This window comes from Thalassophryne amazonica, chromosome 4, assembly GCF_902500255.1.
Source record: "Thalassophryne amazonica chromosome 4, fThaAma1.1, whole genome shotgun sequence".
Taxonomy (NCBI): Eukaryota; Metazoa; Chordata; class Actinopteri; order Batrachoidiformes; family Batrachoididae; genus Thalassophryne; species Thalassophryne amazonica.
The window spans coordinates 106,559,535-106,586,996 of NC_047106.1; the positions used below are offsets into that span (position 1 = coordinate 106,559,535).

At 41.5% G+C, this 27,462-nt stretch overlaps 1 protein-coding gene across 1 annotated transcript in view; it reads left to right on the top strand.

The window, feature by feature from the left end:
- Window positions 1-27,462, top strand: part of b3glcta (beta 3-glucosyltransferase a) — a 577,905-nt gene that overhangs the window by 439,443 nt on the left and 111,000 nt on the right. Inside the window, exons 7-11 of the mRNA XM_034168392.1 lie at window positions 8,217-8,353; window positions 8,465-8,528; window positions 11,731-11,862; window positions 22,588-22,657; window positions 25,305-25,418. Of these exons, the coding sequence (XP_034024283.1) occupies window positions 8,217-8,353; window positions 8,465-8,528; window positions 11,731-11,862; window positions 22,588-22,657; window positions 25,305-25,418 (517 nt within the window). The remainder of the gene's footprint in view (window positions 1-8,216; window positions 8,354-8,464; window positions 8,529-11,730; window positions 11,863-22,587; window positions 22,658-25,304; window positions 25,419-27,462) is intronic.

Below are 27,462 nucleotides of genomic sequence, written 5' to 3' on the forward strand. Positions count from 1 at the left end.
ACCTGTCCAACAGATATCCAGCAAAAGTTGTGTAAGAAGTATGTCCAGAATTTCCCCTGAGTTCTTCCCAGCAGAATCTCTGGTCGCCTATGTTGACCAGCTAGGTTATTACATTCTTTCTCCTTCAGTTTCATGTTTTGCTTTTTGGGTTTTTTTTTTTTACACTTTTTGTTAAAATTGAAAATCTACTGTGTTTCTACAGCCCCATGATGCAGACCAGTATTGTCAGGCTGAGAGAAATAAGGAAGCACAACTTCAAAAACAAACCCAATATTATTATAATCCATTATGGCTTCAATGTTAACAAGAACATATTAAACTGAAACTACTCAGGGAGTGGGAGTGTGTGGGAGGGTGAAATACTCTGTAGCTTTGATATTCTTAATTTGAAGAGATGGTGTGAATCATGCATTGTGTTTGACCCCCCCCAAACATCATCTGCGGCATCATTCCAAAAAAGTGTGGTGGGGTTGTGTGCTGATTGGCTGGTCTGTGATCTCTGTGGTTGCTTTTTGTCTACTAGTTGTGTAGTGTAGTAGTCCCATTGCTGCATATGTCCTCTCCCATGGGGGCAGGGGTGGTGATCTGCCTGTGGTGTTGTGGTTGGGAGAGCTGACTGTGTGGTTGTGGGGCTGTGCCTGCAGTTTCACAGCTGTGCACCTTATTCACACTCATTTAATAATCACATATCTCATTATCTTTCACACTCTGCACATAGTTCTCACACATACTTCCACACATACATTTATGTAACCCACTTTTCCAAAAATGGGGAGTTCTATCAGAATGTCACATCTGTTTCTGTTTTCAGTGGTCCTGTTGTGATCTAGCTGTCCCAGATTTCTTCATCCTTCTGAGAAGTCATCTTGGGGACGCCCAGACTACTACAGGAACATTGAAAGTGGTAACAGATGTTGCATTCTCATGGAATTGGCCAAAACATATTCTAAATAATGTAACTGTTCATATTCATACAGTTTCTGCTATCAGAGTGACTTTGACTTTTATGTAGAAGCAACTTGATGCCAGAGCATGCTCATTCTGCTGTGCCTTGAGACTGATGACGGTGAAGAGTAAAGACACAGCATAGTGACACAGAGACTTCTGAGAAGTTGAGAGATTTTCTTTATAACACACTTTTCATAATAAAAGATAAAACACAAGAACAATCATCCACGAGAACAATTTCAGTTCAATTTATTTCATTTATATAGCGCCAAATCACAACAAGGTTTACACACACAAATAAGGTCTAACCTTACCAACCCCCAGAGCAAGCACACAGGTGACAGTGGTAAGGACCGCTTCACTCTTACTGCGAATTTGGTCAAATTGCACATTAAGTGCGCATGAAGCAGAAATTGTATGCAAACTGTGGAATTTCGTAGCTGCTTCCAGTGTCTCGTACACCCGTTGCTACAACTATTTGCGCACACCAGTGGCTGAAAGACAGAGTGTGCGCTGTGCGAACCCATCGAACCCTCTCGCAACAGCTATCAGCCAAATTCCATCTGACATGCACAAACATCTAACAGCACTCATTTGGCACTTAGAAAATGTGTGGCCATTTGCACTCTTGGCATGACAACAGACTGCAGACAGTCACTGTCGTACTCACTGTGAAAGTTCCCCATTAGTGTGGCTTTGCAAAAACACACACTGACACGTGGGTGTGTGCACTCCACTGACAGGAAGTGTGGCTGCCAACAGAAGCAGCTGTGGGGATCTGTGGATCTGGACATCCCAGCTGGACAACACCTATTGTGTTTGGACAGACATGGACTAACAACTGTCCACTGTTAGGCGTGTGTGTCTGATTGCTGTACTTATGTGGACAGCAATAAAAACATATATCGCCGTGGCAACAACCTGCAGCAAGCAAGCGCGTGCACGGAGCGGACATTGACAGCCTGCCAGGTTGAAACGGACTGTCAGATTAGAACACGCAGTGGCCGATCTGACCGTCATGTCACCCACATGAGCTCTGTTCCACATGACGAGGTGTCAGTGCTGCGGTGTGCTGTCCACAAGACACGTGTGTAGAGCAGAACCCGCTCACGGAGCGACTAGACGCACTGGACCAGTAGATGATCAGAGCACACTGCTTCTCATTCATGTCATTTCATAACTGTATGTCTGTGACCATGGGTCATCACCAGAGGAACAGACAGATCATATTTGTATTGCCCGCTTGATAAATGCGGTGTTTTTATATGATTTTATGTTATTTTTTTGTAATACTTCCATGTCCTTCCTGATATCAGGCAGGTTCCCGCAGCTTTCAAAAGACAGCTCCGTAGCTCAGTGGTAAAGTTTCTGACTGGCAGTCAGAGCTTATGGAAGGCACGGGTTTGAGTCCCGTGGGTGGTATGTTTTTTTTCTTCCTTCTTTTAAGGTTTTCCACATATGCAGCGCCAAGTGGTTACACGGGTACCAGCTGGTTTTTATTTTTTATTTATTCCACATAAGCGGCGCAATGCGGTGCACCTCGCACTGTGTTCGTACTCGAAATACACAGTCGCGTGCATGAACTCTCACACCAGGATCGAGCACGCCTGCCCGTCGGCACGATGTTTCGTGGTGCGCTAATTCGAACTGTTTTGCCCTGTTTCGCTGTATTTGACCAAACTTCACACTATGTGTGAAGGGGCCCTTAGGAAAAAAAGCGCCCTCTGATGATTTGAGGAAGAAACTTCAAGCAGACCAGACTCAAAGGGGTGACCCTCTGCTTGGGCCATGCTACTGACACAATTTACGAAACAATTCACAAAACGAATATATAGGAAATTTTGCCAGTGCATAGGACGGGAGGGTTGCAGAAACAGACACCACATCCATTTCTGGATGGAGCTGCACCTCAGACAGAGAGAAAAAACAGAATTAGGCAGCAGAAAGACAACAAATACAGTATAATTAGTCAGCATTAAGCAACAAGAAAAACAGAAGAAATACTAAGGTGATTGCCACTTTTCACCTCAATGAAATATATTGTTGCATTTTAATATCGCAAGATCGCATGGCAATTTTACATTGCTGCTGTAATGTAAAAATATTGCACATACAGTATTAATGGTATGAGCCCTCTGCAACTCATACTAGAGTGAAATACACAGACAAGGGGTTGAAAACAAAAACACGTGCATTGTTTCTAGAAAAAGTGAATTTTGATCATATTGGTGAAAGGGTTGGTCAATTGAAAGAATGTTGATTGTAATTGATAAAATGATTGTTTTGCAAACTCTGTTTTACAATGATGTTGTCCTTTTGCCATGTGTAATAAATCCAGCTCACACCTGCATGTTTACCCCTTCTTCAAAGACCATCTTAACCCTAGTGCTGCCACTGTGTTTTTTCAGTAGGCTCCCTTCCCCATGCCGGCATATTAAGCATACCCAGCCTGTCTGTGTGCAAGGCTGTATTACAACAAAGTGAATATTCATGTGGAGTGAAAACAGCCAAATCTCCCATCTGACAGTCATAATACATCAGTAGAATAAAGAATCTTGAATGCAATAGTGATGTTATTCCCTATACTCTTTTCAATAATTATCCTGATACGATGAAAATGGATAACCGTCATGCATGTATTGAAGAATATGATTCACCCTTCCTTATTCTATCCTGAAATATGAATGATGTCATTATTCAATCAAGTATATAATTTGCAAGGACTTTGCAATTCTGTCGTAGAAAGCGTCATTGGGGGTTCAGAATCAGATGATCCTGAACAAAAACTGGATAACTGGTGTCCTTGTTTCCAGCATCTCTCCTCTCTATCAGCCTCTTACATGAACTGTGGACTTTTCAGCTCCAAAATACCATTCATCCAGTGTACATTTGTGAGTTCTGCAGGCTCCAGTTTGCGTCGTCTGACTCTAAACCCAGGAAATCATTATCGGAAACTTCTGTCAAAAAGATTTCCTTGAACAATTCCCTGTTCCCCTGTTCACCATTGTCAAGTATGCTGTCTTCATCAATAACAGCATCACTGCCATGATTCAATCACTTTCTCTGTTCTCATTCACGCGGTTGGGGGAGAGACTTGTCTAACCAATGCAAAACAAGCATTAGATCTGGAAGTATGTCTGACGTACGATGTGGACTAGGCTTCAGCTAATCCTTGGGGTTCAGTGGTTATAAGGCCGGTTCTGAGGGTACCTTCCCAGCACTAAATATAGCTGACCGGCAGCCAATGGAAGTTTCTCTGGTGAGCAGTATTTAAAGGACCAGCAGTGAGCGTATTGCATGGCGGTCCGCTATATATCGACAGCCGGTAACACTAGAATCTCACTGTGTGACTCATTGCACATGAGTGGAGTCCTCTGAGACTTGGTATCATTTTTCATCTCTGAAAGTGTTGCGGAGCCACACAGCAAATTAGAAAGAATGTTTTCAGCTTTGACTATATTGATTACAAAAGTAAAAAAAAATAAATAATGGTTTAGAATTTAAACACTGTGTAGCTTAAAGAAAGTAATGGTTTATTTTAGTGATTATCTGCTCTTTTTCTCTCAGTACATGCTCACTCTTTCTCTCCCATTAACTGCTTTCCTTGTACGACCATCGCTCATTTCATGAGTTGACAAAGAAAATTGTAAACTGGTGATTCTGTTTATTTTGCATTATGTCTTTTTATATGAATGTTTGTGTTATGGTTTTTTTGTGCTGTCTGCTCTTGGCGACCTGCCTGTTGTGTGTTGGGGGGGGGCGTGGCTGGATGTTTTGGTGTTCTTTTCTTTTCTTTGCTCTCCAGGTGGCATGAGGGCTGATTTGTCTGTGAAGAAGGTGCTGGCTGAAGAGTCTTCACCCTCATCAACATCATGGAAAGCACCTGTGCTTGGTGCTCACGTGCAACCTGGACGACTTGCAGCTGAAGCAGATAATTGGATGGCGTTCTGCATTTAAGTCATGTGTGATTCAAGCAGAACTGCCGGGAACTCGACCTTGTGACGTTCGTTTGTGAGACGCTGAGGACCGCGCCTGGGTTTTGACACATCGAGCCCGTGAAGCAGGGAGGGGTGAGGACACATGCTGTCAGCACACACGAAAGGTAATTAAGTTTTTAAGTACTTGTTGATAGTAACTTGGTGTTTTGTTACACAGTGTACTGGAATTGTAAAGAGAATTGCGTAGTTTGCTTCTCATTGCTGTGGCGTGAAGGATAAGTGATCCTCCACTTGTTGTGAGAGGCTGCTCATTTGCATAAAGTAAAAGAAAAGACACTGACCTGAGTGTGTTGCTGGCAGCGTGTGTTTATTGGAAGATATAGTTGTATCTGTTGATTTACCTCACCGTCTCTTTGCTTCACAGAGAATCAGTTTGTCGTGTCCACCTGGGGGGTGTTTGGCGGTGGTAGGAAGTCCAGGAGCGCCGGCTTTAATCCTTGCGGGCGCTGGAGAGCGAGCCACGATAACTCCACCAGAGGGACGTTGTTTTTTTTATGTTTTTACACTTTTAAACACAGGTGTATAATAAATAGTTTTTGTTTGGAACCGTTTTCTGGTTATTTTTAGCGCTGGGTCCTGTCTGACGCAGGTTCGCTCCTCAATCCGCGTCGACACATAACACTGCCTCTTGGCCAGGTCGCCATTGCAAATGAGAATTGGTTCTCAGTTGGCTTACCTGGTAAAATAAAGGTTAAATAAATAAATTAAAAAAAAGAAGTCTAACACTACATTGTCTATCTTTTTTCATGTTTTTTCCTCACTGTTTGTAAAGACAAGTGAATTAAGGCAGTGAAGGAGAGATGAGGTCTCTAGTGCACTCTCTTGCCTCTCTCTCTCTCTCTCTTCTCCTGCTGCAGTGCATGTTCATGTGTTTTGGAGGCGTAGCCTTGAAGAAATATCTGAAGGGAGGGGGGATTTTTTCCAGTTAAACTGTTCAAATTTCAAAATTCAATGAGTAAATAGTCATGATTCCAATTTAGGACCCCCCCCCCCCCCCCCCCCCCCAAAAAAAAAGTGATTCCTATTTTTGCCATACATAGGCATCCGTAACTGGTGATAAAGCATTCTGAATCCTTCTTTTGAATACTAAGGAACAAAATATCATTGTGCAGAAAGAAATGTTTTTATGACTTAAATTGTTAAAAAAAAATCTAAAGGGACTACACCTTTAAAGATATACGACCTTTACCGAAATCCAAGCATTATAATGTTATCATGTTGTATTATTTTTGTAACATGTTGTAAAATTACAGCTCATTATTAATGAAGACAAGATTTTTACCTGGGGCAAAGTCCATAGCAATTTTTTTTTTAGTGTCTTATGCCATTGTGCAAACTAACTACATGAGGAAGCACATGCATGAGGTTTTGAGATTACCTGTAATCTGACCCACTGGCTTAATGCACGTTCCCGGGGCATGCACACTAGCATCCATAACATGGAAATCACTTCAGAAGTGTTATCTGGTTTCAAAAACAGCAATTTTAGATTTAGAAGTGTTTATTTTTTGCTAAAATTTACAAAATATACAAGAAACATATTAGATTTATACAGAAATAAACTGTCAGAGAGTGTTTGTTTGTTTTTTATAGCAAACACCCAGCTGATGTCACGTTGCTTTTCTTTACGCCAATCGGCAGTCGCCGTGTCCTTCCCAGCATCGACATGCAGATCGGGGAAGTCCTATGATGATCTATGAAGTCACTACCAAATGTAGATCATAGCATCTGATCACTTTACTTTCTGTCCATCAGTAGCAAAATTTGAAATTGTTTAGAAATTGTGCATATTTAAATCATGTTGGCAGTATCTCATGCTGAATACCTTATTTAAATGCTAAGGAATAAAATCATCATGGTACCAAAGAAATTACTTTTTCTAACTGAAATCTTAAAAACTCAAAGGTCGTACACCTTCAGGGATCTGTTTACACATACACACTTTAACTACCCTACCTGACAGCAGTTATTTTAAATGCTGTACCTGCATTATCAAGCATCTTTAAACTGCATTTTACCCACAGAGGTTAATGTAAGTACTAGTGTCTGCAGTCCCAGTGCTGCCTACTGAACATGAATGTCCCTTCATGGACAGCAACATGACACCTCCTAACCGGGCAAAATATTGATGAATGCCCGAATGTTAATGCATTTTCAATGCGGATATGTGAGTGAACACACACAGAAAAATCTCGCAAAATACGTGTTAAAGTGCCGTTCTGACCTGGATATTGAGCCAGTAAAATGATTAAACATTAAATTATGTTAGGAAAGTATTAAACATACTCTGACACACGCATTTCCAAATATTTGTGTTGAAAGTTACACGGATGTGATCTATTCCAGCTGCAATAATTTAGTAGCTCAGCTGCTGAGATGTCCTGCTGCTGTTGTGTTCAGTGCAGTGCGGCTCATAAAACTATTACTGTACATTTAAATATATAGTATATTTTTACACAGTTATGCTTTATTGACTGAGTTTCATTCATAAAGTCAGTGGTGTAGTGCACATCTCTGTGTGAGGGTGTGACTGTGGGTGGCACAGCCCGGGCCATTATAATCTGCGAGCAGCCGCTCAGTTATTTAGAGCGCAAAATAAAAAAATTTAAAAAATCGCCTGTCTTGTCAAACAATTTTAATCACTAACGACAAGTATTTTAACTAAACTTCAGTCTAGCAGGGGAAAATATCAGCTAGACATAAGTGAAGAGTTAATGGTCCGTGTCCTCAGACAACACAGGCATGGCAGGCAACATACACCTGTTTATCGACCAAATGTCATAGACAAAGTGATAAGAATAACCAAAACCACTTACTTATGGAAGGAAATGTTGTCTCCCTTCTTCCTCCGTTTGTGGCTTTGCCAACATGAGCAGCTTTCCAGCATATTCCATCTGTTTCTTGACGAGACTAAATGTCAAGAAACAGGCACGTCTATGCGCACTGCCTACTGAGTTGCCCGGATCCAAAATGCCGAACACGCCTCCTTGCTGGGACACGGCTCAGTGTGACTGCGGACTCTAGTACTCATTATTCACCTCTGTGATTTTACCCAAGAAACCATATTATTTTACTCCCATTTGGATTTAATGCAAAATGTAAAGAATGAAAAGAATTTGACAGATATTCTGTTGGGTGAAGAATGAAAGCACACACAACTGTTTCTTGTAAAGTCCAGAGTTGTATGTTGATTGGGGGGGGGGGGGGGGGTACATAAATATGAGAAAGAGACATAAGCAACAATTTTCAATGAGTCTTGTCATTTATCAGGAGTGGTTCCTCGGTAAGCCTCTCTACGATGATGAGTCCACCATCATCCATCACTACGCCTTTGCAGAGAATCCCTCCATCTTTAAATATCCAGACTTTGCTGCTGCTTGGTCCTTAAGCATCCCTCTTGTGGTTCGGTGAGAGTGTTTCTGCTTGTAGATGTAAAATGAAGTCACTCAGATCATTTACAAAGTCTCTGCTGGAATTTCATATTTCACAAACTGAAAATCTGTCATTTGTTATTTCAGGCTTGCAAACAAAGTCAGAGATGAACCTCTTAAATCTGACTTTACAATAGACCTGAAGCATGAGGTAAGATAACATGTCACCATGGTACTGCTTGGTTCCCAGTCTTCATTCACTTTTGTCACACTCAGGGCCACAGTAAATGAAATGTTTTGCAATTTGTTGTTCAAAAAGAGCAAGACACAAAAGCTGTTTAACCTTGAAGTGAAACCACATTTTAATTTTGAGCATGACCATCATGTTGCATTGAGGTTCTTATTTTTATCACTGACATTTAGTCAGAGGCACAGAGGGATTTGACTAAGTAAACACTGCACCTCATTGATCAGAAACAGGCTGGGAAAGGTGGTTCACAATAGAATGACTGCAACAACTGAAATTTAATTAACATATAGCAAGAGGTTATGTTTTCACCAGAGTTTGCCTTTTTTGCCTGTTAGCAGGATAACTCAAAAAACAACTAATAAATTGATTTTAGTGAAATGTGATAAGCAGACAGAAAATATTCCAGGAAATATGTGATTCATGTTTGGAGGTGATCCAGAGTATATTCTGGAACTGATTCCGGATAAATGTTTGGCAAATAGAAACATTTAACTTAAAAAGTCATCAGAGGATTTTCATGATATTTGGTGAACAAATGGATAATGTCCTCTGCTCGATGCAGAAATTAAGTGGTTTCAGCGCAAGTCAGAGCAACACAACAGTACTCAGCATGACTGGAAGCCACACCCTCACAATACAACGTTACCCGATGCCAATTTATGATTCCTGCTGTGTTCCATTGTTCCCGAAGTATAAATCACGCAGGATTGTTTTTATACTGCGTACACAATGCAGTATAACTACACGCTCAAAAAAGAGCATAAAAAAATGCTAATGATTGCAGCTGGTGCTGCACCTCCTCACTCTTAAATTCTCTCACAAATGTGTTTAAATAAGGTCCATAAAAGTCCTGCTCACAGACTGATTTCCAGAGACAGGACATGTCCACATCCAGTAAAAAGTCTGGACATCTCCAGTCCACTCACAGACGATTCGTTCACGCGTGCACGTGAACATTCATTCATTCATTCATTCATCTTCTACCGCTTAGTCCATTTAAGGGTCGCGGGGGGCTGGAGCCTATCCCAGCAGCCATAGAGCACGAGGCGGGGTACACCCAGGACAGGACGCCAGTCTGTCGCAGGGCCACATGTGAACAATTAAAAGAAAAAAAAACTGTCTGGCTGCTGCAGTTCCTCACTCTTCCATCATTCTCTCACATCATTCTGTTAGATAAGGACCAAAAAGGACATAAGTCCTACTCACAGACTGATTACCAGAGACAGGACATGTCCACATCAAGTATAACTCCAAACATCTCCACATTTACTCATGCACGGTTCGTCTACGTGCACACAGCTCGCGGTCAAAGGAAGAAAGATAAACTATAACAGAACTCAGAGCCCAGACCTGCAGCTCAGCACAAGAACAAATATAAACTAGAAGAGAAATCAGAGTGCACCGTCTGGCTGCAGCCAAACTGTGCACTCTGATTTCTCTGTGTAGAGAACCTGCGGGCTACGTTGTCACCTCATCTCTGCCCCCTACTGCGTGCACCTGATGCAGACATTCCTGCGTCATCATGACGCCACAGGAAGCAACTTGAAGCAGGCCCGGTGTGAAGGGGCTTAACCCCACAGGCGTACTGACAGGAAAACATCAAAGGGACCGGTTGATTACATACACAGCAGGGGAGAACGTCACCCATCACCTGTAGGGATACAGAGACCCTTATCTGCACATGCTACAATGTAGCATGGGATACACGTTGTCTAGACAGGAAACATAAAACCATACATCACCCATGCAGGGGTTAACATATGTAAAGGCCCCCTGACACGAGCATGTCTTTGACTCACGCACTAGCACGACCTGTGTCATGTTGGAGAGTAAATCCATCTTTAACGGGTGCAGATTAGACATGAGAGGGGCGGCAGTGCGTGCTATTGCGCACAGAGAATTTTGAAATGTTCAAAAAATCTTTCACCCATGAATGTCATGCTATGTGGTGCTATCTAATCACCAACACGATGTGCAGCTCATCAAGTGGAGTAAAGAAGTGAACAGAGCGAGTGGTGACGTCAGCGGATCGGATCTGAATGATTATTACAAGAAGTTAAATCTGTTATAAAAATACTTTAACAGCTGCACACAAGAAGGAAAAACCACACAACTGTTTTATCAAGCCATGACGATGTAAACAAGACAAATAATTACCATTTTAGATAACTCCAAATGCTATCTGCAGCTTGTTAGGCACACGCATGAATGGCTGAAGTGTTCCTCTGTGATTCAAGAAGTGATTCCAGCCATTTTCAGCAGCCAATTTGCAGAGAAAATGATTTATCCGACACAAAATAATTATCTTATATACACAGTGTCCAGCTCAGAGCATGGGGCAGCGCGGTAGAACAAAGAACGGTGTCCAGCTGTGAACACAGCGGGTGGGATCATCATGACGGCATGCGTGCTAGTGCATGAATCAAAGACATGCTCGTGTCAGGAGGCCTTAAGGCAGGGAACACAATGTAACCGCAAGTGGAGGCACATTTACATGTGAAGCAGGTTTAACATGTAGAGCAAGACACACACACTGAAACCACAGGTGGTGGTCTAACTTGGTGAATTATGTCTGAACAGTACATTGCGTGTTGCACGTGCACCACAGGACCCAGTGTGCTGACTGATATTTGCCATAGAAAATAAGGATTATGTAATTGTATATGAAATTGGCCATGTTAAGATTTGAATAGAAACACTCACAAACATTAAATGAATCCAAAAATTTAAACCAGTTTGTTATCATCACACCAGCTCTGCTCTGTGACTCAGTAAAATATGTTTGTAGACATTTACACAACAAAAGTGACTCAGTGATACATAATTTCATGGTCCATACAGGTTTTTTTTCCAGAGTATACAGTGTTGTGCAAATGTTTATACTCATTCAGGTGTGTAGCCAGTCAAGTGTTAACAGACACCTGAATCAACTAATCAGCTTGTGGCAGAGCTGGGAGAGATGGACAGTGTGTAGGTTAACCACTAGAGTACACACAGTCATAGGTCTAACTTTTCTCTTCAGTTAATGTAGTAATACAGGTCAGCTCGACTTTCCTCCTTTTAGACATCTTCAGTGATAAACACATTACCGGGGGCTTTGGTAGGATGATTGTAGCTCATCTTGCACTCGTAAAGTTGACACGATCGATATTTGTTATTGCAGATTGCCTTATACATTTGGGAGGAAGGCAAAGGGCCACATCTCACTGCGGTTCCTGAGCTGTGCACTCAGCCAGAGGACTCTGCTGAAGCCCAGGACTGTGCTACTACTCTGAGCAGTGAGTCTCCACTGTGTGTGAGTATCTGCTCTCTATATACTTGAATTTAATTTGTTCCATTCCCAGCAAGTGAAGGCAGAAAAAAAATACATGCAGTACTTTAATAGGAGCTGTCATCTGTGGTTTAATGAATGACATTATTTAACTTTTTCATTCTCACAGTTGCTTCAGACCTGTGCATTTATCTGAAACTGAAGTCTTTATTCATTATAAAAATGAATTTTGCATTAACCTACAGTAAATTTACAGTCCTGATCATAATTATTGGAAGTCATAAATTCATTCAATGTGGATTGGAATACACAATGATTAAAAAAAAAATTAAATCCTGCTCTGTTCCACCCCACCATGAAGCTGTGTATCTGGTGACACAATAGACAAAATTATATTGTGCCTGCTTTGTTCATTCACAGTCACAAAAGCTTATAACTCCTTCCGTGTTGTCACGCTGGCTTTCCTCGCCAGTTTCCTTCTTGCTCACTCACTCACTTTTTGAGAACTACTTACTCCAAACAGATTTACTGAACAGTGCCACCCAGTTTCTGCACGTTTTATGCCAGATGTCCTTCCTGACACAACTCCACCTTACTTGGAGAATAGGAAAGGGTGGTCTTAAAATAGGGAACTTCTGCTGTGGAAATAATACACTATAACTGCTTGGCCACCACACTGCCCTCCTTGATGACTGATGCTTGGAAACGCTTTGGGTTCTATCCCTTTTATGAAAGCGGGCATTACTGGAAATTCAACAAAGGGTGCCAAGCAGCAATCTCAGTGGTATGCAACAGGTGTTTTGAATTCCTGTTTTCTGTTTCTTCAGCTCTGTAAAACTTTATAATAACCTTGTAACTGTTAGAATGACCTAAGCAGTGGGTCACCCCATGTAACTTGAGGCTTGAGGTTTCTACCTCAGTATCATCTGAGGGTATTTTTCCTTACCACTGTCACCTGTGTGCTTGCTCTAGGGGTTGGTAAGGTTACACCTTACCCGTGTGAAGCACCTTGAGGCAGCTTTGTTGTGATTTGGTACAATATACACTCAACAAAAATATAAACGCAACATTTTTGGTTTTGCTCCCATTTTGTATGAGATGAACTCAAAGATTTAAAACTTTTTCCACATACACAATATCACCATTTCCCTCAAATATTGTTCACAAACCAGTCTAAATCTGTGATAGTGAGCAATTCTCCTTTGCTGAGATAATCCATCCCACCTCACAGGTGAGCCATATCAAGATGCTGATTAGACACCATGATTAGTGCACAGGTGTGCCTTAGACTGTCCACAATAAAAGGCCACTCTGAAAGGTGCAGTTTTGTTTTATTGGGGGGGGGGGGGGGGGGGGAGATACCAGTCAGTATCTGGTGTGACCACCATTTGCCTCTCCTTCGCATAGAGTTGATCAGGTTGTCAATTGTGGCCTGTGGAATGTTGGTCCACTCCTCTTCAATGGCTGTGCGAAGTTGCTGGATATTGGCAGGAACTGCTGTCTGCCATCTGCCCTGAACAGTGTGAACCGGGATTCATCCGTGAAGAGAACACCTCTCCAACGTGCCAAACACCAGCGAATGTGAGCATTTGCCCACTCAAGTCGGTTACGACGACGAACTGGAGTCAGGTCGAGACCCCGATGAGGATGACGAGCATGCAGATGAGCTTCCCTGAGACGGTTTCTGACAGTTTGTGCAGAAATTCTTTGGTTATGCAAACCGATTGTTTCAGCAGCTGTCCGAGTGGCTGGTCTCAGACGATCTTGGAGGTGAACATGCTGGATGTGGAGGTCCTGGGCTGGTGTGGTTACATGTGGTCTGCGGTTGTGTTGCTGGTTGGATGTACTGCCAAATTCTCTGAAACGCCTTTGGAGACGGCTTATGGTAGAGAAATGAACATTCAATACACGAGCAACAGCTCTGGTTGACATTCCTGCTGTCAGCATGCCAATTGCACGCTCCCTCAAATCTTGCGACATCTGTGGCATTGTGCTGTGTGATAAAACTGCACCTTTCAGAGTGGCCTTTTTTGTGGGCAGTCTAAGGCACACCTGTGCACTAATCATGGTGTCTAATCAGCATCTTGATATGGCACACCTGTGAGGTTGGATGGATTATCTCAGCAAAGGAGAAGTGCTCACTATCACAGATTTAGACTGGTTTGTGAAGAATATTTGAGGGAAATGGTGATATTGTGTATGTGGAAAAAGTTTTAGATCTTTGAGTTCATCTCATACAAAATGGGAGCAAAACCAAAAGTGTTGCGTTTATATTTTTGTTGAGTGTAAATGTAATAAATTGAATTGAATTGGGATAAGGTGTTGTGTTACAAATAAGTAGACCTGGGTTTGATTCCCAGTAAGACTACATGTTTGTGTAATTGGAAAAATATTTCATGTGCAGACTAGCATCCCATCTAGAGGGAGTCATAGGTCCAATCTCAATTCTCTTTTGTACCCCTTCCCCTTGGCCCTACCCCTATGCCTACTCCTTTAAAACAAGGGGTAAGGTGAAGGGGTATGCCTCTAGCCCCATGAATTGAGACATCCTTCCACCTTACAGGCAAAAAAAAAAACTGCCTGTACTGCCGTCTTCACTGTTTGTCAACATGGCAACCAAGTCGCAACTTGTTGCAGTAGCCTGTTTGCTCTTTTTATTTTCTCGCCTTTCTGTGTAAATGCAAAGAAATAGAAGAAGTCGCAGATTTCTTCGATGCATCCCAATCATGTCGGAGAATTTTGTGGTATTAATAATTTATTTAATTAATTAGTAATTTATAATAATAATAATATTGATAATAATATTGATAATTAATTAATGTTAATAATACTACTAATAAGTAATCATTAGAACAAAGAGTTCTCACCAAAAACCTGCTTAGCAACCGTAGCAACTTTAACCAAAACAGTGCAGCTGATGGAAAATAAAGAATAGCACAAAGCCTTTTATGACACATTTATCAGAATTTTGCAGCAGTAGCATCATTACTCTATCATAAAAGATGCATACAATTTGGTAAATAATGCTTTCAACTTAAAATGTTTCCCCATAATATTTTAGGTAAAAATTAATCAAGAATGAATTACTCCATGATGTAGTCATGCTGGTTATGTTACATGCACTGTGCAGCTGATGGACTGACAGATAGGATATATAGTTCTAGGATTTTTTTTTGCTAATCAGGTAATATTAATATTGCTGTCTATGCTGCATGTGATAGTTGAATTTAGGGTGACAGAGCCACTGCTTGAAGTGTTTCAGTTCTATTTTTCCTCCTTTGCATCACACAGCTCATGTTTTAAATTTTATAAGTAGGTTAAAATTAGCTGGCTTTTATATTGAAAAAATTATATTCCATTGTATATGTGCATATGAGGTCCTGAGTGTGTTGCATGCTGTATCTGCTTCAGCTTGCCCTGTCATTGTCAGATTAGAATTCATGGTGTTTTTACACCATTGTCCTAGGACAACACTTTTCCCATATTTTACTAAAGCACAGAAGGACTGAAACAGTCAGCGGAGAAACATCAAGGTCACAAGCTTAATAAGCATTCAGAAAGACGTGTCCATTTCAGCAAAACAAGAGGGGACACAGTAATCACCCCGTTTTCAACACACTTGCAAGACAAATTGCCAGGTGGGACCACAACGGCAGTTGTTTGCTGTATCAACAAAGAATCGAGAGTCTCAAGAGACAAATTCAAGTAGACATAGGATGACAATCAACAGAAGTGGCTGCAACGACATGATGTCCTTGTTTGAGGCAATAAACCTGTTTTGCTATGATTGCTATGTGCACACTGTAGGATTTCAGTTTGTTCTGGAATGAGTCATCTTCAAAAATATAAATAAATATGGACAGATATCAAAGAAACTATCTACGAGAAAGAGAATTGAAGGTCATACACAAGGCTCATAGTATGTTAACAGGTTTATGTTAACACAATACTGTATCTCATGAATTGTTTGTGAATATCAGCATCATATGATTAGGTAATAGCATACCCTCAGCCATATGAGCATTGTCTTCTGTAACATTTGCAGTTGTTTAATTGGTGTCCCAGTGCTATATATATATATATATATATATATATATAAATAATTAGGATGGTCAGGAATGGCTGGACACACATGCAGAACTCGGACAAACAGCTCTTGCTTTTAAAAGAGTTTACTGTGTTATGTGTCGGACGCAGCTCGGAGAACCGACCAGCGTTTGAAGGACCCAGTATGAAATAAGCAGAGCACGGTACAAAGGCTGACTGAATTTAATACATAACAGTGATGTGATACAAAACAACAAAAGAGTGTGCGGTCTGGCGTGGTGGTGATACGGTGCGCTCCCAGCAGCGCTAACGGTCCGGAGCCAGAAGCCGTTCGGACCCAAGGACCCCACCGACACCCCCCAGGTGGCCGCAGCAAACCGAGTCTGTGAAAGAAGGAACCATTATGTGAGTCCACACTCTACACACAGAGAGACCACTCAAAGGTGTACATAAACAGCAAACACTTCCTGGCTTAATTACTAATCAGCTTCCCAACCTGCAGGCATGGAACATCCAGTTCACAAAACTCCACTGCAGTGGAAGCCGATACATGACTAACGTACAGCTCAATATAATAAGGTGTGAGGGACACCACATTTACTGACTGTATAAACATTAGTCACAAAATCTAACGTACCTCAGGAAGTGTGCTGACGAGCGTGAGACCTCACCCCCTCCTCTTTCACAGACCGTGCATCAAACCCTGGACGTTCTCTGCATCCACTGATGATGAGATGGCTCCCGAGACGACGATCTCACCCGTCTGGTCACAAGGTCGAGTCTCTGGCAAATACACACTGTATACTCCAGTCTTAAATGCCACCATGTTCCAATCCATATAGATGCACCACAGCTGTGAGTCTTGACGAGCCGCAGGTGATCAGGGTGAGGTCCTGATAACCTCAGCAACACAGCCACTCAGTCCCAAATGCAAGCCACCTGGAAGGAAAAACAAAAGACAGAAACAAAAAGGCAGCCAGGCCCCCCAGCCATACAACAGTACCCCACCCTCACGGGAAGCCTCCCGGCGACCACACAAACCTGGCCCAGGAGAAACACCCCCCTCCAGGGACCATGGCTGGAAACCGCATCTGCATTCGTCTTCCAACAGAATGGTTGATGTCCAAGAAGAGAGGAAAAAAAAAAAACATACAAATAAAACAACCCCAACCCCACCCCCTTGGCGCAGTGGAAACTGGAAGCACGTCCAGTGTCACCAACCGTGACTATACCCCAGAAGCCAACCGGAAGGAGTGGAACAACGGTTATGGCAAACAGCACAAACCGGCGCCACTCCTCCGACTTCTACACCAGCCACTAGCTGCGGGTATATCCCACTGCCCCAAACCTCAGCCACGCCGATGGCAGACGGCCAAAGGCGTGCTGAAGCCGGAGGTGGAACAGGGAATCAAAAAACAACCCCCCCCCCCCCCCCCAGGTGCAGAGGTTACCCGGGAAACGCCCAGTATAACCAAACTGCACCACTCCAGCAACGCCGACACTACGGCTCACCCGGCTGGAGCCAGAGGAGAAGAGAGGGAAGGAAAAGAAAATACCCCAACCCCCCCCCCCCTCCCGGGTGCAGAGGCTACCTGGGAAATACCCAGCACAACCAAACTGCACCCCTCCAGCAATGCCGACACTACGGCTCACCCAGCTGGAGTCAGAGGAGAAGAGAGGGCATAACAAAAAACAAAACAAAAAAAAGAAAAAACAACCCAATTACCCCCCCATGACCCCCCAGGGGACCGTCCCATCAAACCGTGGGAGGCGAAACCGAAAGAAATAAAAAAGACTAACAGACTAACATAAGGTTGCTTGGGTCCTGTTTTTTCTTTTTTTTTTTTTTTTTTCTTTTTTTTTTTTGACAGAACGGCAGGGTCACGACCCAGACACTAAATAGTGTAAAACAAAAAATAAAATCCCACACAAAAACAAACTCAAAAAACACCCACACAAAATGAACTAACACAAAACAAATCAGTGACGTATACCGTTAAGCTCAAACAAGTCGAACACACCTATTCTAACTTAAGAGCTTAACGGTAATGTGACTAGTCACCAAAAGAGGGAGCCAATGTGCTAACAAAGAAAAAAACCCCTTCGGTGACAAAAAACAAACGAGCTGCATCTCCGTGCGCAGCTGTGTGCAACACACAACCAAAATGTGCTCAACTAAATAACGCTGGAGCTGATACAACAGACGCAGTAGTTATCTTTATCCGGGGAAACGGGGCTACAACTGTAATACAGGAAGCTCAGCGACCCGTGCCACAGAGCTCCGCCGTGCACGTGCACCCATTACAGACACACTCTTGCAGCTCCCGTTTAAACCTCTTATCCGGTCGGAGCGTGACGCGAAGCCGTCACCCGTCACACTCCACCACGACCCACGGATAAGGCACAAACACAGGAACACGGCTGCAAGAGAGCACAAATCAGTATTCAGTAATGGGTCTCAAACACGCACCATCCGGGCGGAGAGCACTCGCAACTGATCCGGATAACTACTGAACGTCTGCTGCCGCCTTCCCGGCGCGTTACCGTCTCTGCTACCGCTGGGTCCGTGATGTTTGGCCAGAGACTACTGTTATGTGTCAGACGCAGCTCGGAGAACCGACCAGCGTTTGAAGGACCCAGTATGAAATAAGCAGAGCACGGTACAAAGGCTAACTGAATTTAATACATAACAGTGATGTGATACAAAACAACAAAAGAGTGTGCGGTCTGGCGTGGTGGTGATACGGTGCGCTCCCAGCAGCGCTAACGGTCCGGAGCCAGAAGCCGTTCGGACCCAAGGACCCCGCCGACACCCCCCAGGTGGCCGCAACAAACCGAGTCTGTGAAAGAAGGAACCATTATGTGAGTCCACACTCTACACACAGAGAGACCACTCAAAGGTGTACATAAACAGCAAACACTTCCTGGCTTAATTACTAATCAGCTTCCCAACCTGCAGGCATGGAACATCCAGTTCACAAAACTCCACTGCAGTGGAAGCCGATACATGACTAACGTACAGCTCAATATAATAAGGTGTGAGGGACACCACATTTACTGACTGTATAAACGTTAGTCGCAAAATCTAACGTACCTCAGGAAGTGTGCTGACGAGCGTGAGACCTCACCCCCTCCTCTTTCACAGACCGTGCATCAAACCCTGGACGTTCTCTGCATCCACTGATGATGAGATGGCTCCCGAGACGACGATCTCACCCGTCTGGTCACAAGGTCGAGTCTCTGGCAAATACACACTGTATACTCCAGTCTTAAATGCCACCATGTTCCAATCCATATAGATGCACCACAGCTGTGAGTCCTGACGAGCCGCAGGTGATCAGGGTGAGGTCCTGATAACCTCAGCAACACAGCCACTCAGTCCCAAATGCAAGCCACCTGGAAGGAAAAACAAAAGACAGAAACAAAAAGGCAGCCAGGCCCCCCAGCCATACAACATACTGGTGAGGTTAGCTGAGGTCAGTATATGAAAAGGCAGTCCAAAAATTACAATAGTACAGAAATGATCAGGCTAAAGGCATGGTCTAGAAAACAGGCAGGAAGTCAAAAAACACCATGAGACAGGCAGGACTATGAAAAGCATGAAATAGAGCTGGAAAGAAGGCACAAGGTGCATCAATCTGGCGAGGGACTAGAGAACCAAGTGAACCTTAAAGACACCCAGGTGTTGAGCTGCAGAGTAGAAACAGGTGTGTGTGGAAAGCACCTGAACAAGGGTGTGGCCAGACAGAATGGAACACCCACCACCAAGCACCAAGAGGTAAGACAAGAGACATAAGGACAGAAGACCCCAACCAGGAAAAAACCATCATCATCAACATCAGAAGAAAACATAAAAAAAAAATCAACTACAACAGAACACATATGACCAAAACCAAAATCCAAATCCTGGCAGATCCTATTGTCTTATGTACATTTTGTACATGTTCAATAAAGCACCTCCATCTATCGATCAATCATAACAATATTTACATTTTAATGGCGTCTGCAGGAGGCCCTGCATGTGCATACATGAGCTTTTGACAAGAGTCGAAGTTAGCTTTGACTTAGCAGAAGTTAGCAGTGTTGTCAGGTTCCAGAAACAGCATTTTCAGTGTCAGAAGTGTTTATTTCTCGCTAGCTTTTACATAATATATGACAAAAAGGTTCTATCACAGCAGTCATTGGAAGTGAAGTGGGGTACACCTTGGACAGGATGACAGTCTGTCACAGGGCCAGCAGACAAACACATTCACACGCACACCTACGGTCAATTATAGTTTCCAATTCACCTAACATAGTCATTGTCATGAGTCAGATATTGATTATGTTTTGGTTTGTTTGTTTTTTTTGGGGGGTGGGGGGGGGTGTTTGCTTGCTTGCTTTTTGTTTGCTTAGTTAATGGAATATTTCTCCAAAAAATTCACATGTAGTAATGGTGCTGTTGAATGCTGCTCTCACTCACACACAAGTCATGTGAGGTTTTATGCAGCTTTGCAGATGTTCCAGGAAACTCAAGCTTTTTTTTTTTCATTTCATTTCATCATTGGTGGAAGTACCCAACATTTCTGTATACTTTTACATACCTTCCTTTTGAAACAATCTTATTTTATTGACTGAGGTTTTTCTTACTCCCTTCTGAAAATACACAGTGTTTGGCTGCTAACCAGTCACCTAAGGTGATGCCTTTTGTACTGCGTGTCCTTGGATACCGCTGGGATGACTTTGGATAAAACACAGTTATTTAGGGAGACTCAGATGAGAAATATCACTTACATAGTGAGAAAATGTCAGCTATGACTTTTTATGCTATGTAGCATGTTTCTCTGGGTGTAATTCGGCATCTAGGTGTCTGTGTTTTGGACACCAGCACCTAAAGAAGGCCAAGAGGCTGCCCACATTCCAACCGGCTGCACAGATAGATGGTTATTTTCAAGAGGCCTGGATGGACCAGTTTTCTGCCGGTGTGGTGGGCATGCAGGATCCAAGACAGTTCTTTAATGTGGCAGATGCAGTGGCACACAGTTCCTGCACATTCTGCCAGATCTGACATTACTAAGACTGAATAAAATTAATCTTTACTGTGTTTATACCATGGATACTATTGAGTGGAATCAGATAACTGAGTAGTTCTGGGATTTTTATTTTTTGAGGGTGTCTTTTGGCATTCTTGTCAGTTTCTCAAACCAAATAAAGTGTGGATATCAAGAAGGACTCAGCATGGTACAACTTCTTTTGGCATATCTAAGAAAGTGGAAGCAAAGATAAATTAGAACATGTCACAGATTCAGGCAGAGAATCACATATTGTGGAAAGTTTAGGCAGATATATGTTCACTCCAAGTGTCTTCTTTTTCAGAAAGTTAAAGTTAAGATTAAGGTTGCTTTATTTGTCTCCCATGGGAGAAATTTGTGTTAGATAAGGAAACTGCTGCATCAACAAACATTGCAAGACATCACAATGAAAAAACACAGCAAGTACATCATAAATGGGAAGGAACACTGTTACAACCGTCACTCTGATATAAATTACAGTCTTGTACCCTTTTAAAACTACAACAAATACACCTTAAGTAAGCACACATTTTTCACCATAACACTGAAATAAAATACAAACTCCTGGTGCTGGTGGATTTTCATACAAACACTTGCCATGTGTGTGCCAGTTAAGATAGTTATCAGGCCCTTATTTGTAAGAAGTAGCTTGTCTGATATCGTTCACAATTATAGCAACCAATTGATTTAGGATCAGAATACAACTTCTTCAATTTGGCGACATTAATGCAAGTGATGCATGTCACACCAGTCCACAAACGTTTTCACTCTGGCTACATCACTGGCAATGTTAGACTCCGGTGTGAGTAAGCTATAGGGATAATAATATTATTTGAGAATTTCACTAAAAATTGATTTGGATCGGAAATGACAGTCATTGTATACAAGGTTAAGAAGAACAGTAAGTTGACACATCCTTGGGAGGTCTCCTGAACTACCTATGGGTATATCTTTTGATTAATTAAATTTCACCTGTGGCCTTTTAGTTAAAAGAAAAATAAAAAGAGAGATTAGAACCACTTAATCAGGAAAGGATTAGCCTTCAACTAAACTAATTTGTTACGCAAGATGTGTGGAAAAAATAGAATAAAAAGCAGAACTAAAATCAAACAACAGATGTACAGTACATCAGTATTCCAGTATCGACTCAGCTCTGTCGTTTGTGAATAATTCTGTGATTTCTGAGTGTAAAATTCATTGTAGACTTTGCATGATATAAATAAAGGGGCTCAGAGAGCTTCCTTTTCCAATTTCAGCCTGTCAATCTTTTCTTAATTTATGCTCACTTCCAATTCCCAATCTCTTGCATTGCTAACCTTTTTACTTGCAAAGCTTTCATATGCTGCAGATCTACACCTAATTTAGCATAAAGTCCTAAAATTGCATACCATGCTGCTACAGAGTTATCGGCTGTGCAGCATGCCTTTAGTTTCAGGAGGCGAGCCAAATGACCTCAGAACATTTACGGAAACATCCAGTTCTAATTTCGCTCTGAAGTGGATAACAAATGCCACCGATCACGTTTTTTTGCTACATATAGCCTGAAATGGTTTTTATGCACTGTGATATTGGATTTCTCTCATCAGATTGGATGTATGCATTCTGTTACTTTGACCATTTCTTTGATTCATGTCTCTATTTTTCATTCTAGGGGAAACCTGTACGTAAAGAAGAAATATTTGTTGCTGTGAAAACGTGCAGAAAGTTTCATAATGAGAGAGGTGAGTCACTCTTAATAGTATCCAAATATACAGAAATTCTTTTTAAACAGCACAAATTCTCTTCTGCACTGAATTGGTTTTACCTTTGACATCTAAGTGTGAAAGAGATTTTCTTCATTACCATATGTAAAAGATAAAATTGAAATAGTTTGAAGGCTAAGAAATACATTCACATACTTTTATATGCCCTCTTTTTTTTTTTCTTTAATATTTATTTCATTCATTTAAAAGAAAAACAGAAAAGCAAAAAACAAAACCACCACAATACCAGAATGAAAAGGAGCAGAAAGAAGAACAAGTCTTATGATTTCTGCCCCTTTTAACAATACAATCTTTCAATATACAGCATCATAGTCAACATTATTTAACAGATTGCATTTCTTTAACTTGTCACATACCACTGACCCATTTCATAATTATGACCATTAATTAATAGATTACATCACTGACAGGTTACATTTAAACTTAAGACACTCCAAACATTATTAACAGTTTACTTTTTTTTTTTTTTTTACTTTCTTGCAGCCCACTGACTTACTTCATAGTTTCATACTTATTAATACATCTAATTTAATATGTTTTTTAAATAATTTAAGCGACCTTAATTCTTTAATTTCTTTATTAAGATTGTTCCATAATTTTACACCATTTACTGCAATACTCCTTTCCTTTACTTTGGTTCTAAATCTTTGATACAGGAGGTACTGTAGATGACTATTCAGAAATCCAGTAAATTTTAAGCACTCAGTGACTGACCTTTTGTCCTTCATTGCATGAAATTTGAAAACTGGAAAGGCTGCTGAAATCTGCTTCTCTTTTAATATGATAAAATGAGCAACCATCAGTCAGTAGATTGCAGGTTTACAGTATTTTTGAGGAATAAAAATCACATTCAAATGTAACTGCGCTAATTACATTAATTGCCATATATGCTGTTATCAGCTATAAAGTGTGCAGGATTTAAATGAATATTGAGCAATTTTCAATTATGCAACCTGCAGTAAAACAGAAATTTTCATGCCTATAATCTACATACATTTGATTTCCTGCCATATATTTATTTTATGGTAGTTCCTTCACAGCTCTGTACATGTAGATCTTTACATAGCGAAACCAATAATGACATAGTATTGCTCTTCTGTTAGGTCATATTTGTCCACACACTGTTACAAATAGTGTGAAACTAACTAACTAACTCATTGTCTCATGTGGACAAATAGAGAACAGCTGTCTAATTTCTGCCTTTAAAAATTCTGTCTGTTGGGATTAAGCACACCTCTCTGATGAGTTAGCAGTTATGTTCATGCTGCTGAATTAAATTCAGGCAGCGGACCAAAGAACAGATGTGGTGTTCACTTTAATCAGTCTGTCTTTTTGATAAACAATGTGGACACTCACTACACAGTTATCTATGTATATATCAATCATAGTATGAGTCAGCAGGCTTGAACTATTAAGAATATATAGAAATTGTAATATTGCGTCAGCGATTCCCGACCCCCCCAAAGACACTGAACAAACAGTGCAATGATTCCAATTGAAAATAATGGAGACGCAATCTGGGCTTCTTCTGGCATTTTTACATAAAGCAAACACAATAACAACGTCTATAAACCCAGAGAATATATTCACGAGAGTTTTAGGCACAATATACAAAGGGTTCAATGCTGTTGTCCGTGTGGAGCCTGATCAGAGCGTCTCAAATGCATTTTTTCTGTCGTGAATGTTCTGACATTACCCATAATGCACCTGGACACAGCATGTCCACACTAAAACCTTCAAAATTAGTGCATTACTTTAAAACTAAAACATATATCTGATATTTTCACATTATAAAACTTCAGACGTGATGTTAATTTAAATAACTTGTCCAAAATTAGTTTGGTTAAAATTTTAACCATAAGTTAAAACCGTATGCCTCTGGATGACTTGGGTGATATTGCCAGCGTATCAGTACGGGGTCAAAAGAAGTGAGCTTTTTTCTTTTCTGTGACCAGTTCTTTTTTTTTTTTTTTTACCTGCAGAGGATAGAGCAGTTTCTTCTGGAACCAGCCCTCCTCTGTTTACAGAGGATAGAGCGGTTTCTTCTGGAACTAGCTCTCCTCTGTTTGTAGAGGCTAGAACTGCACATCTACTACAAAACATTTAACAGGTAGGTACTCAACTGATTTTAAACTTAATAAATGTTTGTAACTGTAAACGTTTGTTCACCACGCCTCCAAAAAATATGGTAGCGATCTAAAAATTGACCAAAATTTATCAGAAGATAATTGGTCTGATGATGGTTTTCAAAGTTATCTGAAAAGTTAATCCGATAATGAAAACTTTAGCTTCGATAATTAGTGGTTAGCGGATTAGTGGAACTGTGCCCACCACTGGAAATGGCAAACAGTGTTTTTTGTCAGAAACCATAAAGTCAAAAGTCCTTCAAGAACAACCTGACAAAGACAGAACTATAATTTTCTTTGAAAAAGACTGTCAAAAATACCATGAATTATACCTGTGACATCTAACTGGGAAAGCTGTTATTTTTCTTGTAATTCTTTTTAATGCACTTAATGGTTTTCTGTTAACAGTGTTATTCAGCAAAATCATGACTATTAATGTAACATTAATTGATTTCTATTCATTTCACCCTTTGCTATAGTCCCAGTGATAAAGCAAACGTGGGAGAAAGATGCCTTATTTTTGGAGTACTACAGTGACTATGCTGATCCTTCAATACCAACAATTAATTTAGGAATACCTAACACTGAACGAGGTGAGTGCAACTTAATCAGCACTTTGGCCACAGTTAACCAGACAGTGATAATTTGATCATGCAGAACCAGCTGCAAAAAAGAAGGTAAACAAAAAATAAAATTAGAAAATGTTTGACATTTCCACAGGAGCGCTTCAATTTGTGAAGGGGTTTGTGCTATGAACAATGAAGAAACTGAACCCAAATACAGGCACAGAGATATTAGCTCTTATATGGTTTATTCACCAGATGAAGAGATGAACATACACAGTAACAATCTTGACACATGCAGGATGGCAATATGTGAAAAAGCATGGATGAGAAATCAAGAATCACACCACATGAACTGACAAAGGCGAAATGAAAGCAAGAACTTCTGAACTGTGACTGAATACTTGACAATACCAGACATGAATATTGTGCAGGTCTGTGATGACAGAGACACAAGACAAAGTACACACCCACAAACACATGAATAGATTCCACATCAGGGTTAAGTCAGGTCTGGAAGCATACACTGGTGTCATGTGTCTTCAGTTCTGGATAGCGATCACACAGGCAGACAATTGGTCCATCCTCACATTTTGAAAGTAACTATCTTTCTACCACAGCCAGGTTAAACATGGGCATCCCATTTGTCTTCTGTAGTCACAAGCATCCTCACCACTGAGGCACCCATGTGCTGGATCATACAGAGAGAAACATCACACATGGCCAAAATGTCACAATTGATGCAGAGAGGATACGCACATCTAAAAAACACGAAGGGCGTGCTGGATCAAAAGAAATTATACCAAAAATAGAAATAGAATGATCCGCACCACCACAGCGCTCCCATGCAAAAAAGCTTTAATAATAATAAAGACGTGACGTTTTGGGCAGACTGATGATTACTTTGAAGAGGTGGGGATGGATCTGCCTGGGTGGCTGACATCTGGGACCTGGGATGGTTCGTGGATATGGTGGCTGTGGTGATACGCAGCTCCCAGAGTTGCCTTAAATGGTCACATTTAAATAATAGATTTGGCTTATGCTAATTTTGTAGTCAGTAATGCTATTGTTGTATGCCCTGCTATTATATGCATTTTATGCAGACCATTATTCAAGGATTATTAACTGAGCAAGTGAGGTTAATAGTAGAGAAGCTTGAATCTTCGACTAGACTGGGTTGCTTGACATGAGGACATTTCGCTTCAAATCGCAGAAGCTTCCTCAGCTAAAATTCTTGCTCTGGTAGTCTGACTTCTGTCTTGACCCTTGTAGAGAAGAACAAACAGGAGCCACAAAAGCTGGAGTTTTAAACCTAACCAGATCCCTCCTACCGAGAGGCAGGAGGGGTGTGAGCATTTGCCCACTCAAGTCAGTTACGACGACGAACTGGAGTCAGGTCGAGACCCCGATGAGGACGACGAGCATGCAGATGAGCTTCCCTGAGACGGTTTCTGACAGTTTGTGCAGAAATTCTTTGGTTATGCAAACCGATTGTTTCAGCAGCTTTCCGAGTGGCTGGTCTCAGATGATCTTGGAGGTGAACATGCTGGATGTGGAGGTCCTGGGCTGGTGTGGTTACACGTGGTCTGCGGTTGTGAGGCTGGTTGGATGTACTGCTAAATTCTCTGAAACGCCTTTGGAGACAGCTTATGGTAGAGAAATGATGATTCAATACACGAGCAACAGCTCTGGTTGACATTCCTGCTGTCAGCATGCCAATTGCACGCTCCCTCAAATCTTGCGACATCTGTGGCATTGTGCTGTGTGATAAAACTGCACCTTTCAGAGTGGCCTTTTTTGTGGGCAGTCTAAGGCACACCTGTGCACTAATCATGGTGTCTAATCAGCATCTTGATATGGCACACCTGTGAGGTTGGATGGATTATCTCAGCAAAGGAGAAGTGCTCACTATCACAGATTTAGACTGGTTTGTGAACAATATTTGAGGGAAATGGTGATATTGTGTATGTGGAAAAAGCTTTAGATCTTTGAGTTCATCTCATACAAAATGGGAGCAAAACCAAAAGTGTTGCGTTTATATTTTTGTTGAGTGTAATTAACGAAAATAAGCTAA